Source organism: Coregonus clupeaformis, chromosome 19, assembly GCF_020615455.1.
Source record: "Coregonus clupeaformis isolate EN_2021a chromosome 19, ASM2061545v1, whole genome shotgun sequence".
NCBI classification, from domain to species: Eukaryota; Metazoa; Chordata; class Actinopteri; order Salmoniformes; family Salmonidae; genus Coregonus; species Coregonus clupeaformis.
Window position 1 is genome coordinate 15,558,880 of NC_059210.1, and position 17,655 is coordinate 15,576,534.

At 41.4% G+C, this 17,655-nt stretch overlaps 1 protein-coding gene across 1 annotated transcript in view; it reads right to left on the reverse strand.

The window, feature by feature from the left end:
* Window positions 1-15,301: 15,301 nt before the first annotated feature.
* The window catches only part of si:ch211-272n13.3 (ankyrin repeat domain-containing protein 26), a 111,757-nt gene continuing 109,403 nt past the window's right edge, over window positions 15,302-17,655 (reverse strand). The window contains exons 44-45 of the mRNA XM_041837611.2: window positions 17,582-17,627; window positions 15,302-15,898 (exon numbers count right to left, since the gene is read on the reverse strand). Coding sequence (XP_041693545.2) covers window positions 15,741-15,898; window positions 17,582-17,627 — 204 coding nt within the window. The 3' untranslated portion in view covers window positions 15,302-15,740. The remainder of the gene's footprint in view (window positions 15,899-17,581; window positions 17,628-17,655) is intronic.

Genomic DNA, 17,655 nt, shown 5'->3' on the forward strand with positions numbered 1-17,655 from the left:
TATGTATGACACCATGTTGCCTTCACCATTCTGCTTTAAGTCAGCTAACACAATGCAGACACATACCCCATGGTCTTGTTAGTAGATCAAGTGCGCGCGCACACACACACACACTTACAACTCTACTCTCACCTCTCCAGAGCATCGCAAACATATGAACACAAATGGAAAGATCAGTGCCATAACAATCAACACTTACAAACTTTTCATAAAAAAATGTATGAGATACTTATTTCTGTAATGTCAGTCTTTCTGTTGATAAACCACTGTCATTATCATCATGGGTTAGAAACCAAATGCTGATGTTTTTATCATTAGAATCACGAGTGTTCACAGCGTCACAAACAATACTGCACAGGGTAAGTGGAGTAAATGATGAATATTTTAAGTTTACTTATGATACTTATAGCTCACATGACGTCTTCAAACAGAGAGGGGCTGGCAAAACATTAAAACATCTGAGGCCAGTCCTTTTTTCCACCACTAACGATGCTTGTCACAGTTATCACGGATACAGATGTTGTACGGCCAGCAAGTCTGATGTCATTTCCAATGAACGCCTCAGTTCAGCATCTTCCAATAAAGTAACAGCAAGCCTGCCAACAATGTGCTCACTAGCCACAAACAGTAACTCCAGCAACTTTAGTGCGACCAGGGTGATAAAACGGGCTTCATTTTTTTGTCAGTAAGCAGACAAAAGTAGGGCAAGGTGAGAATTTCGAACAAAGTCTTCCAGCATCTCCCAAGACCCATGTTCAAAAGAGGCTGTCTACATAGCCTAGATTTTGCACACTTCATAGCCGGTTGTATATTGGTTTGCTGCTTCAAATAACATGTATGCTCTGGTGGGCACAATTCTTGTGATGATTCATTTGTTTCCTCCTACAGTCTGGAGTACGTTTTAGGACACCCTCAAACCTCACACCTGCCCCTTCTTTGAGTCAACCGTAGTGTATTTCTATTTTGCACTGATCTTCTCTGTATTCTTTGAATAAATAACAAAGTACAATATTATATTATAAAATAATGGATTCTTTTTCTAATCATAAACAATATGAGTATTCATAAAGCACATACATGAATGTACTAGTAATGACTAGTGAAGTAATAAATGTGCATTATGAACATTTATTTTATTTAACTTTTATTTAAGAAATTAGTCATGCTGAGACCACAATCTCTTTCGCAGATGAGCCCTGTATGAATACAGTGGGGGAAAAAAGTATTAGTCAGCCACCAATTGTGCAAGTTCTCCCACTTAAAAAGATGAGAGAGGCCTGTAATTTTCATCATAGGCACACGTCAACTATGACAGACAAATTGAGAAAAAAAATCCAGAAAATCACATTGTAGGATTTTTAATGAATTTATTTGCAAATTATGGTGGAAAATAAGTATTTGGTCAATAACAAAAGTTTCTCAATACTTTGTTATATACCCTTTGTTGGCAATGACACAGGTCAAACGTTTTCTGTAAGTCTTCACAAGGTTTTCACACACTGTTGCTGGTATTTTGGCCCATTCCTCCATGCAGATCTTCTCTAGAGCAGTGATGTTTTGGGGCTGTTGCTGGGCAACACGGACTTTCAACTCCCTCCAAAGATTTTCTATGGGGTTGAGATCTGGAGACTGGCTAGGCCACACCAGGACCTTGAAATGCTTCTTACGAAGCCACTCCTTCGTTGCCCGGGCGGTGTGTTTGGGATCATTGTCATGCTGAAAGACCCAGCCACGTTTCATCTTCAATGCCCTTGCTGATGGAAGGAGGTTTTCACTCAAAATCTCACGATACATGGCCCCATTCATTCTTTCCTTTACACGGATCAGTCGTCCTGGTCCCTTTTCAGAAAAACAGCCCCAAAGTATGATGTTTCCACCCCCATGCTTCACAGTAGGTATGGTGTTCTTTGGATGCAACTCAGCATTCTTTGTCCTCCAAACACGACGAGTTGAGTTTTTACCAAAAAGTTATATTTTGGTTTCATCTGACATTCTCCCAATCCTCTTCTGGATCATCCAAATGCACTCTAGCAAACTTCAGACTGGCCTGGACATGTACTGGCTTAAGCAGGGGGACAAGTCTGGCACTGCAGGATTTGAGTCCCTGGCGGCGTAGTGTGTTACTGATGGTAGGCTTTGTTACTTTAGTCCCAGCTCTCTGCAGGTCATTCACTAAGTCCCCCCGTGTGGTTCTGGGATTTTTGCTCACTGTTCTTGTGATCATTTTGACCCCACGGGGTGAGATCCCCCAGATCGAGGGAGATTATCAGTGGTCTTGTATGTCTTCCATTTCCTAATAATTGCTCCCACAGTTGATTTATTCAAACCAAGCTGCTTACCTATTGCAGATTCAGTCTTCCCAGCCTGGTGCAGGTCTACAATTTTGTTTCTGGTGTCCTTTGACAGCTCTTTGGTCTTGGCCATAGTGGAGTTTGGAGTGTGACTGTTTGAGGTTGTGGACAGGTGTCTTTTATACTGATAACAAGTTCAAACAGGTGCCATTAATACAGGTAACGAGTGGAGGACAGAGGAGCCTCTTAAAGAAGAAGTTACAGGTCTGTGAGAGCCAGAAATCTTGCTTGTTTGTAGGTGACCAAATACTTATTTTCCACCATAATTTGCATATAAATTCATTAAAAATCCTACAATGTGATTTTCTGATTTTTTTTTCCTCTATTTGTCTGTCATAGTTGACGTGTACCTATGATGAAAATTACAGGCCTCTCTCATCTTTTAAGTGGGAGAACTTGCACAATTGGTGGCTGACTAAATACTTTTTTTCCCCCACTGTATATCAATACATTACAATTACACTATACATATCTATATACACATCAATTACACAATACATGAAAATAAAACACAAATCATATGAAACCCATTCTACAGTAAAATACATCTCATTCCATTAATAATGAATTCATTTGCAAATTATGGTGGAAAATAAGTATTTGGTCACCTACAAACAAGCAAGATTTCTGGCTCTCACAGACCTGTAACTTCTTCTTTAAGAGGCTCCTCTGTCCTCCACTCGTTAATTATTTATGCATAGTCACTTTAACTCTACCCACATGTACATATTACTTCAACTATCTCAACTAGCCGGTACCCCCCTGTATATATAGCCTCCCTACTGTTATTTTATTTTACTTCTGCTATTTTTTTCTCAACATTTTTTTTGTTGTTGTTTTATTTTTACTTTTTTTGTAAAAAATAAATGCACTGTTGGTTAAGGGCTGTAAGTAAGCATTTCACTGTAATGTCTGCACCTGTTGTATTCGGCGCATGTGACCAATACAATTTGATTTGATTTGATTTGATATGGAGTTGGTCCCCCCTTTGCTGCTATAACAGCCTCCACTGTTCTGGGAAGGTTTCCACTAGATTTTGGAACAGTGCTGCAGGGACTTGCTCTATTCAGCCACAAGAGCATTAGTGAGGTCGGCCACTGATGTTGGACGATTAGGCCTGGCTTGCAGTCGGCGTTCCAATTCATCCCAAAGGTGTTTGATGGGGTTGAGGTCAGGGCTCTGTGCAGGCCAGTCAAGTTCTTCCACACCGATCTCGACAAACCATTTCTGTATGGACCTCGCTTTGTGCACATGGGCATTGTCATGCTGAAACAGGAAAGGGCCTTCCCCAAACTGTTGCTATAAAGTTGGAAGCACAGAATCGTCTATAATGTCATTGCATGCTGTAGCGTTAAGATCTCTTTTCACTGGAACTAAGGTGCCTAGCCCGAACCATGAAGCCCCAGACCATTTGTATTAATTAAGGATCCCAATTAGCTGCTGCCAAGGCAGAAGCTACTCTTCCTGGGGTCCAGCATCATTAAGGTAGTTATACAATATAAAATATTACATGACATTACATTTCACAACACTTTTCACAACACATTAAGTGTGTTCCCTCAGGCCCTACTCCACTACCACAAATCTACAATACAAAATCCATGTGTATGTGTGTGTAGAGTGCGTGTCTTATCAGGTGTTTGTGTAAGTGTGTGTCTGTGTATGTGTGTGTGTCTCTTCAAAGTCCCCGCTGTTCCGTAAGGCATATTTTTATCTGTAAAAAATAAAAATAAAGATTCTAATGTTTGCATCAGTTTTATTATTCCTCCTCCACCAAACTTTACAGTTGGCACTATGCATTCGGGCATGTAGCGTTCTCCTGGCATCCGCCAAACCCAGATTCGTCCGTCGGACTGCCAGATGGTGAAGCGCAATTCATCACTCCAGAGTACGCGTTACCACTGCTCCAGAGTCCAATGGCGTCGAGCTTTACACCACTCCAGCCGACACTTGGCATTGCGCATGGTGATCTTAGACTTGTGTGTGGTTGCTCTGCCATGGAAACCCATTTCATGAAGTTCCTGCCGAACAGTTCTTGTGCTGACATTGCTTCCAGAAGCAGTTTGGAACTTGGTAGTGAGTGTTGCAACCAAGGACAGACGATTTTTACACGCTACGCAGTTCAGCATTCGGCGGTCCCTTTCTGTGAGCTTGAGTGGCCTACCACTTCACGACTGAGCCGTTGTTGCTCCTAGACGTTTCCACTTCACAATAAAAGCACTTACAGTTGACCAAGGCAGCTCTAGAAGGGCAGAAATTTGACGATCTGACTTGTTGGAAAGGTGGCATCCTATGACGGTGCCACGTTGAAAGTCACTGAGCTCTTCAGTAAGGCCATTCTACTGCCAATGTTTGTTTATGGGGATTGCATGGCTGTGTGCTCGATTGTATACACCTGTCAGCAACGGGTGTTGCTGAAATATCAGAATCCGCTAATTTGATGGGGTGTCCACATACTTTTGTATATATAGTGTATCTCTTTAGGAGCCGAAAGGGAAAATGCTGATCCGAGTGCTTCCTTTCTTTCGACCCTATCAGTATCGATACATGCCTCAACAACGCACTTAGCGAACGTTCTCTCTGCGTGGTGTTTTAGAAAACGCATGTTACATCTTTGGCTGTTGTAGAAAAGATGCATCGTTAAAAACACTCAGAAGCCTAAATTCCATTGCTATCGGGAAACCAGGCCCAGGACAAAATTAGGACAAAGGACGCATGTTAGCGCGCAGGTATAAACGGGGCTTCATACAGACCACAATACACTATGATGTGGTCATGGGCAGAGTGAAGACCCTTGTCTGGTTTTGAAGAGAAGGCTGTAGGGCATAGACTAAGTTTACACCGTACAGTGTTAATGTACCATATTCTTCAGTTTTCTTTCTTTTGACATGGAAAATTGAGTAGGGTAGTATTGTGACAACACTACTGTCAAACCCCCTGGAGCTGACCGCAATGCATTGCTTGTCTGTTATACAATATACAGGAAGCTCCACTGAAGTGGAGAGAAAACGGACCACTGAGAAAGTAAATGATTTTCTGTCATGTTCAGTCCTGGTAAGCATTAAATATGGTTGAACTGTGTAGGCAGTGCCGGCCCTGTCTGAAGCTGCCACATTGTTTTATTTGGACAAAAAGTGTTTAATTAGTCCAGGTTGTTTCATTTGAGGCTACATTAATTAATTTACCAACAAGACAGTGGAATGTCTATCAATGTTAAAAAAAAAACACATCTACACAGTAGTGAGGTAGACCAGTTGAAGATGTTTATCATAACGGTAAAACAAAACAAAAAAATTGCGTGACCTTTGCCTATCGACTTGCTAGCTCGTTATTGGGCCATTGGGTTGGAAACAGACAACTTTTAGTTTTCGTAAAGTCTATTATTGGTTTGACTGGCAAGTGGAGAGAACGGAGTGGCATCAACAGAACGGCATTATAGAAACAGAATGACCCACTGTGGAAATGATTTGTTTTATGCATGCGTTGCTTTTCAAAACAATCTCTCCAACATGTCTTTTTATCACATTCCGTCTATTTGTATGGCTCCCTGTTCTACAGCTCGATGACAATGTTTGAAGTTGCGTCTATTAAAGAATGAAAAAAATAATTATAAAGCATCTAATAGTCAGTCTGTCAGATGTGCCTATCGAACTGTAAAGGAAACACAAGTAAATGTGACCAAATTTGAATATCGTAACATCAGGAGCTGACAGAGGACTGATCAAAGGAAAGAGACACACGGGATGGGGGCATCATAAACACACTACAGACCCTAATTTTAATAAGTAGAGGGGAATGCGGTTTTAAAACTGTATAACATAAAGTTTCAGACATGAATGATTTGTGTGTGTGTGTTAGGAGCGGGGAGGGAGAGGAGGGTGTAAAATATGTCAAACTAGCTAATGAAAGTTGGGATCACAAATGGGTGCACAATCTACACATGAACAATGAACAAACGTTTGTATAGAGACTTTTATTCATATATTTATGATCTTCTGTAATGTACTGTATAGGGGTTCAGATGGATATTCTCTTCTCTTTCCTAAAATGTATTTTTTTATAGCAACAGTTGACCTTAAACAATACTGAGATGTAAATGTTTTTCTCCTATGTAATATTTTTGTTAACTGTAAGATCAAACAAAAACTAACGTAACGAGTTACTACAAAATACGGGTACCTTGTTTTAAATAACTAGAGAATATCCTAGTTTGTCTCAATCAAGTATATCTTGTGCATAAAAAAAACTAAACAGGACAACCCAGGACAAAAACATATTGAACAATTACACGGCACATACCAAAAAATTTGACATCTTGGTAATATTACTCAAGGTACATACATCCAATACCCAATACAACAATACCATCAAATAAATGCCAAACAACTTTCAAGACAATCTGTACGCAGGAACCTATACTGTATACACACTGTACTGAAAAGGACCGAACCATAGATAAAAACTGAGAATTCAGGAGTAACAATACTTAAAGGACTTGCTCTCTGTTCGTACCTATTAACCCCTTAGAGTCTAAGCCTGGGGGGGTTACATACACTTAGGTTGGAGTCATTTAAACTTGTTTTTCAACCAAACTAATTTATTGTTAACAAACAATAGTTTTGGCAAGTCGGTTAGGACATCTACTTTGTGCATGAAACAAATAATGTTTTGTTTACAGACAGATCATTTCACTTATAAAATAAAATTCACTGTATCACAATTCCAGTGAGTCAGAAGTTTACATACACTAAGTTGACTGTGCCTTTAAACAGCTTGGGAAATTCCAGAAAATGACATCATTTGAGAAAATTGGAGGTGTAGCTGTGATGTATTTCAAGGCCTACCTTCAAACTCAGTGCCTCTTTGCTTGACATCATGGGAAAATCAAAAGAAATCAACCTCAGAAAAAAAATGCTAGACCTCCACAACTCTGGTTCATCCTTGGGAGCAATTTCCAAACGATTGAAGGTACCAAGTTCATCTGTACAAACAATAGTATGCAAGTATAAACACCATGGGACCACGCAGCCGTCATACCGCTCAGGAAGGAGACGCATTCTGTCTCCTAGAGATAAATTCACTTTGGTGCGAAAAATCAATCCCAGAACAACAGCAAAGGACCTTCTGAAAAGGCTGGAGGAAACAGGTACAAAAGTATCTACAGTGGGGAGAACAAGTATTTGATACACTGCCGAATTTGCAGGTTTTCCTACTTACAAAGCATTTAGAGGTCTGTAATTTTTATCATAGGTGCACTTCAACTGTGAGAGACGGAATCTAAAAATCCAGAAAATCACGTTGCATGATTTTTAAGTAATTCATTTGCATTTTATTGCATGACATAAGTATTTGATCACCTACCAACCAGTAAGAATTCCGGCTCTCACAGACCTGTTAGTTTTTCTTTAAGAAGCCCTCCTGTTCTCCACTCATTACCTGTATTAACTGCACCTGTTTGAACTCGTTACCTGTATAAAAGACACCTGTCCACACACTCAATCAAACAGACTCCAACCTCACCACAATGGCCAACACCAGAGAGCTGTGTAAGGACATCAGGGATAAAATTGTAGACCTGCACAAGGCTGGGATGGGCTACAGGACAATAGGCAAGCAGCTTGGTGAGAAGGCAACAACTGTTGGCGCAATTATTAGAAAATGGAAGAAGTTCAAGATGACGGTCAATCACCCTCGGTCTGGGGCTCCATGCAAGATCTCACCTCGTGGGGCATCAATGATCATGAGGAAGGTGAGGGATCAGCCCAGAACTAAACGGCAGGACCTGGTCAATGACCTGAAGAGAGCTGGGACCACAGTCTCAAAGAAAACCATTAGTAACACACTACGCCGTCATGGATTAAAATCCTGCAGCGCACGCAAGGTCCCCCTGCTCAAGCCAGCGCATGTCCAGGCCCGTCTGAAGTTTGCCAATGACCATCTGGATGATTCAGAGGAGGAATGGGAGAAGGTAATGTTGTCTGATGAGACAAAAACAGAGCTTTTTGGTCTAAACTCCACTCGCCGTGTTTGGAGGAAGAAGAAGGATGAGTACAACCCCAAGAACACCATCCCAACCGTGAAGCATGGAGGTGGAAACATCATTCTTTGGGGATGCTTTTCTGCAAAGGGGACAGGACGACTGCACCGTATTGAGGGGAGGATGGATGGGGCCATGTATCGCGAGATCTTGGCCAACAACCTCCTTCCCTCAGTAAGAGCATTGAAGATGGGTCGTGGCTGGGTCTTCCAGCATGACAACGACCCGAAACACACAGCCAGGGCAACTAAGGAGTGGCTTCGTAAGAAGCATCTCAAGATCCTGGAGTGGCCTAGCCAGTCTCCAGACCTGAACCCAATAGAAAATCTTTGGAGGGAGCTTAAAGTCCATATTGCCCAGCGACAGCCCCGAAACCTGAAGGATCTGGAGAAGGTCTGTATGGAGGAGTGGGCCAAAATCCCTGCTGCAGTGTGTGCAAACCTGGTCAAGACCTACAGGAAACGTATGATCTCTGTAATTGCAAACAAAGGTTTCTGTACCAAATATTAAGTTCTGCTTTTCTGATGTATCAAATACTTATGTCATGCAATAAAATGCAAATTAATTTCTTAAAAATCATACAAATGTGATTTTCTGGATTTTTGTTTTAGATTCCGTCTCTCACAGTTGAAGTGTACCTATGATAAAAATGACAGATCTCTACATGCTTTGTAAGTAGGAAAACCTGCAAAATCGGCAGTGTATCAAATACTTGTTCTCCCCACTGTATATCCACAGTAAAACGAGTCCTATATCGACATAACCTGAAAGGCTGCTCAGCAAGGAAGAAGCCACTGTTCCAAAACCACCATAAAAAAGCCAGACTACGGTTTGGGGACATGGGGACAAAGATCATACTTTTTGGAGAAATGTCCTCTGGTCTGATGAAACAAAAATAGAACTGTTTGGCCATAATGACCATCGCTATGTTTGGAGGAAAAAGGGGGTTGCTTGCAAGCCGAAGAACACCATCCCAACCGTGTAGCACGGGGGTGGCAGCATCATGCTGTGGGGGTGCTTTTCTGCAGGAGGGACTGGTGCACTTCACAAAATAGATGGCATCATGAGGAAGGAAAATGATGTGGATATATTGAAGCAACATCTCAAGACATCAGTCACAAATGGGTCTTCCAAATGGACAATGACCCCAAGCATACTTCCAAAGTTGTGGCAAAATGGCTTAAGGACAACAAAGTCAAGGTATTGGAGTGGCCATCACAAAGCCCTGACCTCAACCTTATAGAAAATGTATGGGCAGAACTGAAAAAGCGTGTGCGAGCAAGGAGGCCTACAAACCTGACTCAGTTACACCAGCTCTGTCAGGACGAATGGGCCAAAATCCACCCAACTTATTGTGGGAAGCTTGTGGAAGGCTACCCGAAACGTTTGACCCAAGTTAAAAAATTTAAAGGCAATGCTACCAAATACTAATTGAGTGTATGTAAACTTCTGACCCACTGAGAATGTGATGAAAGAAATAAAAGCTGAAATAAATAATTCTCTCTACCATTATTCTGACATTTCACATTCTTAAAATAAAGTGGTGATCCTAACTGACCTAAAACAGGATTAAATGTCAGGCATTGTGAAAAACTGAGTTTAAATGTATTTGGCTAAGGTGTATGTAAACTTCCGAATTCAACTGTGATATTATATATATATATATATACAGTGGGGAAAAAAAGTATGCCATGCTATGTTTTGTTGTCTTTGCGCCTTTGCGCTGCTGCTGGCGCGGGGCGATGATGTCACGGATAGGCAGACTGAATCGAGTAATGTTTAAAGCCTTTATCATTAAAAGTGCTAAGAAAAAACATCCATATAAAGTCTGACGTGCTTAAATCCAATGGGTTATTTCCTAGTATCGATACAATCGATTTATTACATTTTAAAACGATGTTAGATTGATATATGTTGTCCAAAAGGCCAACTCACTTGAGCACAGATCGATGTAGTTGGATCATAGGAATATAAATCGATACATCGATGTAGTAGATGGATCGTTACACCCCTAATATATATATATATATAAATAAACATACACATATATAAACATACATACATACATATATATATATATATACATATATACATACATACACATATACACATACATACATACATCCATCCATACACATATATATACACATATACACACATACATATATATACATATACAGTGAGGGAAAAAAGTATTTGATCCCCTGCTGATTTTGCCCACTGACAAAGAAATGATCAGTCTATAATTTTAATGGTAGGTTTATTTGAACAGTGTGAGACAGAACAACAACAAAAAAATTCAGAAAAACACATGTAAAAAATGTTATAAATTGATTTGCATTTTAATGAGGGAAATAAGTATTTGACCCCCTCTCAATCAGAAAGATTTCTGGCTCCCAGGTTGTCTTTTATACAGGTAACGAGCTGAGATTAGGAGCACACTCTTAAAGGGAGTGTGCCTAATCTCAGCTTGTTACCTGCATAAAAGACACCTGTCCACAGAAGCAATCAATCAATCAGATTCCAAACTCTCCACCATGGCCGAGACCAAAGAGCTCTCCAAGGATGTCAGGGACAAGATTGTAGACCTACACAAGGCTGGAATGGGCTACAAGACCATCGCCAAGCAGCTTGGTGAGAAGGTGACAACAGTTGGTGCGATTAACCCAAAATAACTGTCAATCTCCCTCGGCCTGGGGCTCCATGCAAGATCTCACCTCGTGGAGTTGTAATGATCATGAGAACAGTGAGGAATCAGCCCAGAACTACACGGGAGGATCTTGTCAATGATCTCAAGGCAGCTGGGACCATAGTCACCAAGAAAACAATTGGTAACACACTTCGACGTGAAGGACTGAAATCCTGCAGCGCCCGCAAGGTCCCCCTGCTCAAGAAAGCACATATACCTGCCTGTCTGAAGTTTGCCAATGAACATCTGAATGATTCAGACGAGAACTGGGTGAAAGTGTTGTGGTCAGATGAAACCAAAATGGAGCTCTTTGGCATCAACTCAACTCGCCGTGTTTGGAGGAGGAGGAATGCTGCCTATAACCCCAAGAACACCATCTCCACCGTCAAACATGGAGGTGGAAACATTATGCTTTGGGGGTGTTTTTCTGCTAAGGGGACAGGACAACTTCACTGCAACAAAGGGATGATGGACAGGGCCATGTACCGTCAAATCTTGGGTGAGAACCTCCTTCCCTCAGCCAGGGCATTGAAAATGGGTCGTGGATTGTTATTCCAGCATGACAATGACCCAAAACACACGGCCAAGGCAACAAAGGAGTGGCTCAAGAAGAAGCACATTAAGGTCCTGGAGTGGCCTAGCCAGTCTCCAGACCTTAATCCCATAGCAAATCTGTGGAGGGAGCTGAAGGTTCGAGGTGCCAAACGTCAGGCTCAAAACCTTAATGATTGGAGAACATCTGCAAAGAGGAGTGGGACAAAATCCCTCCTGAGTTGTGTGCAAACCTGGTGGCCAACTACAAGAAACGTCTGACCTCTGTGATTGCCAACAAGGGTTTTGCCACCAAGTACTAAGTAATGTTTTGCAGAGGGGTCAAATACTTATTTCCCTCATTAAAATGCAAATCAATTGATAACATTTTTGACATGCGTTTTTCTGGATTTTGTTGTTGTTATTCTGTCTCTCACTGTTCAAATAAACCTACCATTAAAATTATAGACTGATCATGTCTTTGTCAGTGGGCAACGTACAAAATCAGCAGGGGATCAAATACTTTTTCCCCTCACTGTATGTATGTATATATATATATATATATATATATATATATATATATATATATATATATATATATATATATATATATATATATATATATATATTGTGTGTGTATGTATATATGTGTGTATATATATATATATATATATATATATATATATATATATATATATATAAGTACTTCTATTAGCCCATTGAAACGCATTGAGTAACAGATTCATACATGGAGAAACAGTAAAAAAAATTGAAAGGAAGCTTGTTTTGAAGTGTCTGTCCTTTATATGATTAGAAAGATCAGGAAATTATAATTTATTTTATTTTTTACACATATTTAGCCCCTTTTTTTATGCACTAAACGACTTCCATATATACACTCACCGGCCAGTTTATTACGTACACCCATCTAGTACCAGGCCAGAACGCCCTTTGCCTCCAGAACAGCCTGAATTATTTAGGGCATTCTACAAGGTGTCGGAAACGTTCCAAAGGGATGTTGGTCCATGCTGACGCGATGGCATCACATAGTTGCTGCAGATTGGACGGCGATACATTCACGCTGTCAACAGCCCGTTCCATCTCATCCGAAAGATGCTCTATTGGGTTGAGGTCAGGGGACCGCGCCAGGCCACTCAAGTAAACTGAACTTGCTGTCATTTTCCATGCGACGTTTTTCCACTCCTCAATTGTCCAGTGTTGGTGAATGCGTGTCCCCTGGAGCTGCTGCTTCTTATTTTTAGCTGATAAGAGTGGAACCCGGTGTGGTCGACTGCTGCAATAGCCCATCAGTGACAAGGTTCGACGAGTTGTGTGTTCAGAGATGCCGTTCTGCACGCCACTGTTGTATTGCACCGTTATTTGTCTGTATGTGACCTGCCTGTTAGCTTGCATGATTATTGCCACTCTCCTCCCACCTCTTTCAACGAGCTGTTGTCGCCCACAGAACTGCCGCTGACTGGATGTTTTTTGTTTGTCGCACCAATCTCGGTAAACCCTAGACACTGTAGCACGTGAAAACCCCAGGAGGGCGGCCGTTTCTGAGATATTGGATCCGGTGCGCCTGGCACCGACGATCATACCACGCTCAAAGTCGCTTAGGTCACTCGTTTTGCCCACTCTAACGTTCAATCGAACAGTAACTGAATGCCTCAATGCCTGTCTGCCGGCTTTATGTAGCAAGCCATGGCCACGTGACTCACTGTCTGTAGAAGTGATCAATTTTCGTGAACGGGGTGGTGTACCTAATAAACTGTCCAGTGAGTGTATACTTCCATACATTTTTTAAACTGCTACTGGGCGAGTCTTGCGGTACCGACTGAGTCTTCAGACGAGTCTTGTGAGGGATGTGGGCATCCTAGAGCAAATCATGTACGTGTTCGTGAGAGTCTCATCTTTCCATAGAGGGGTCATAATAGTTTCTAGGGCAAACCGTTCGGACGCTACAGACATTTTCGAGGGCCGATTTTAGGGATGTCTCATGGTCTGACAAACACTGCTGTAGCTCTGCCATCTTTCACCGCAGATGCAGAAGGCTGACATCGGTGAATGTGGTGGATTGAGACGTAGCCCATGCAAAAAAACATGCTTAGATTTCCACAGGGGCACGGACATCAACTCTAGGGGGTTAATAACAAAAAATATTTAAAAAGTATGGCTAAAAAAATATTACAAATACTATAAAAACAGTATCATGCCATCTTTCTCGTGTATACAGTGCATTAGGAACGTATTCAGACCCCTAGACTTTTTCCACATTTTGTTACAGCCTTATTTTAAAATTGATTAGATAAATAAAACAATCTCAATCTACACACAATACCCCATAATGACAAAGCGAAAACAGGTTTTTAGAAATGTTAGCAAATTTATTTAAAAAATATATAAAAAATACCTTATTTACATAAGTATTCAGACCCTTTGCTATGAGACTCGAAATTGAGCTCAGGTGCATCCTGTTTCCATTGATCATCCTTGAGATGTTTCTACAACTTGATTGGAGTCCACCTGTGGTCAATTCAATTGATTGGACATGATTTGGAAAGGCACACACCTGTCTATATAAGTTCCCACAGTTGACAGGTGTCAGAGCAAAAACCAAGCCATGAGGTCGGAAGAATTGCCCGTAGAGCTCAGAGACAGGATTGTGTCGAGGCAGAGATCTGGGGAAGGGTACCAAAACATGTCTGCTGCATTGAAGGTCCCCAAGGACACAGTGTCCTCCATCATTCTTAAATGGAAGAAGTCAGGGAGGTGACCAAGAACCCGATGGTCACTATGACAGAGCTCCAGAGTTCCTCTGTGGAGATGGGAGAACCTTCCAGAAGGACAACCATCTCTGCAGCACTCCACCAATCAGGCCTTTATGGTAGAGTGGCCAGACGGAAGCCACTCCTCAGTAAAAGGCACATGACAGCCCACTTGGAGTTTGCCAAAAGGCAACTAAAGACTCTCAAACCACGAGAAACAAGATTCTCTGGTCTGATGAAACCAAGATTGAACTCTTTGGGATGAATGCCAAGCGTCACGTCTGGAGGAAACCTGGCACCATCCCTACGGTGAAGCATGGTGGTGGCAGCATCATGCTGTGGGGATGTTTTTCAGCGGCAGGGACTGGGAAACTAGTCAGGATCGAGGGAAAAATGAACAGAGCAAAGTACAGAGAGATCCTTGATGAAAACCTGTTCCAGAGCGCTCAGGACCTCAGACTGGGGCGAAGGTTCACCTTCCAACAAGACAACAACCTTAAGCACACAGCCAAGACAACGTAGGAGTGGATTCGGGACAAGTCTCTGAATGTCCTTGAGTGGCCCAGCCAGAGCCCGGACTTGAACCCGATCGAACATCTCTGGAGACCTGAAAATAGCTGTGCAGCGACGCTCCCCATCCAACCTAACACAGCTTGAGAGGATCTGCAGAGAAGAATGGGAGAAACTCCCCAAATACAGGTGTGCCAAGCTTGTAGCGTCATACCAAAGACTCAAGGCTGTAATCGCTGCCAAATGTGCTTCAACAAAGTACTGAGTAAAGGGTCTGAATACTTATGTAAACGTCATATTTCACTTTTTTTTTTGTAATACATTTGCAAACATTTCTAAAAACCTTTTTTGCTTAGTCATTATGGGGTATTATGTGTAGATTGATGAGGGCGGAAAAAACAATTTAAATCAATTTTAGAATAAGGCTGTAACGTAACAAAATGAGGAAAAAGTCAAGGGGTCTGAATACTTTCTGAATGCACTATAAGTGCAATGTGCATCACATCTGTTTCCTTTCTTAAAAGACAGAGAATAAATAGTAAAACAAAACAAAAATTGGAGTGTGTCATAGTGGAGTGGCTTTGGCCTTTAGTGTTGTTCTCGATGTGCATGTTCTTTTTATGTAAATCGGCATTGAGGAGGACCAGGGTCATGTTCATTAGGGCATCAAACGGAAGAAAACGGACTGAAACGGAAGGAATACCTGGACTTAAAAATGTACATTTTTGCCTTCCATTGCAAAAAAAAACAGTTCCCCCCGCGTGCCCTAATGAACACCACCCAGGTCATGGTAAAATGGACAGCTGTGGTTCCCTATGGGCAGCCCAGTGCTGCCTGGCCCTGCTGTGGGTTGGTCAAATCATATAGTTTTTCTTGAGCACCTCCAGGTACTGCTGTGTGGCCCTGCTGACTGGGTCCTCCACCACACTGAGACCCCGACCCAGGCTGGTAGGGGAGCCTGAGGCAGAGCCCACCGGAGACATCCGGGCAGAGCCCTCCAGCTCTGCTGTCGCTGAAGAGAGAGAAGACAGGGAGGGGAGAGAGAGAGAGACGGGGAGAGAAAGAAATGCTTAAAGGTATGAACAGTCAAAATCATGTTCTTCATGGAATTGGATGATATTTGGATGAAACCAGATCAAAGCATGATGACCAAAGTATGAAAAATGACTGTTGCTTCTACATTGATAAAGTTTGATCATACAGTTACTGGTCCCCTCCCCCATGTCAAACACTTGGATTCAGGAGTCGGGATTATTAAGGGGATAGTGTGGCATCACCCTAATGCTCATTTTAATACACCAATGGTAACATCATATTCTCTTACCTAATTTAAATAAGTACCGCCTTGTAACCAACATGGAAGAAGGTGTGTTTTCAGAGGGCCGTGGTTTATATAGCTAGATAGCTACTCTACTGGTTCCAAAATTTGACTGTAGGGTGTCAGCAAATATAATTAAAAGTTCACACTGTTCATCTATGGAAAAGATACTTTTATGTTTCCCCTTTCATCTGTGTCGGGTGTTAGCTAGTTACTGGCTAGCTAGGTCTTCAGCCAGCATGGAAAAAAAGAGGGGGAAGGGTCATTCAAAACTCTGACGCAGTTGTCATGCCAACACATCTGTCAGTGTTGCTGTGAACCGCATCACAATAGACATGCCAAACAGGAGATGTATAAAACAAATTGACATCAATAACCACGTTTCCATCCACAGTTTTTATGTGATTATAAAAAAATTATCACGACAGCTGTGATGGAAACAGGAGTTTCGGTACAATTGTAAAAACGCAGACAGATAATTTGTTCGTTCGACATGGTGGGATCTTTGGGTCGGTGAAATGTATAATGCAAGAAATGGTGGTGGAAACGCCTTTATGCGAGAATATTGACATAATAACCATTATATCGAAGTAAACTTGGTGTCATGTGATGACATGGTGTGTGTGGTCCTTCCACTACGACTCGGGAATCCATGCAGTTTAAATTAGGCTACAGATGAAATAAATTATGATGACATGATAGTCAATGCTTTACTGCCATTTTGACAAATAAAAACATTCTCGCTCTTATCCACAATGTAGACTAGCCTACCTGCAGATCCTACCCACACTGTATCTGCGAGCTGTTGGCCAGAGTAGGCACATTTTCTTTTAATGTGGATTTTCTCATATTTGCATTAAAATCTGTTGCCAATTGGATGGAAACCTAGCTATTTATGCAATATCAATGTTGTTTGAGTTGCTTTGTGTATCACCAAATTGGCTTGAGATGATTTTACTGCAACACTGCATCCAAGTTTCTTGACATTGGTGTTTCAACGAGCTGTCAGTCAAGGCAAGCTCATGAATATAAGCTCCCCGCTCACTCAGCCTGTCTTTTCAAACTTCCAGGCATTTAGCCATGACAGAAAGTACCTTCTCTTTAAAATATTATAGGTGATATTTCTGTCACTCAAAAGGCTATTTTACATGGAAATCCGAATGACTGTTCAGGACCCTTAATTTCTAAGCTAGTGTGTAAAATATATATATTTTTTGCAGTAATCTGGACTTGTTCCTCTAGTATTAGAATTTAAAAACAAATACATCATTTCCAGATCTGAAAATACAATTCTGTTATATTCTGTTATTAAAATGATAACATTATCAAACGTGTCATATGTTTTGGACTGAATTTAGTCCCTGCATAAACACTTACCATGGTCCAACTCCTTTGATATGTTTCTCTCCAATTCATTCTGCATCTAGAAAAGAAGAGCAAGCATATTCTGA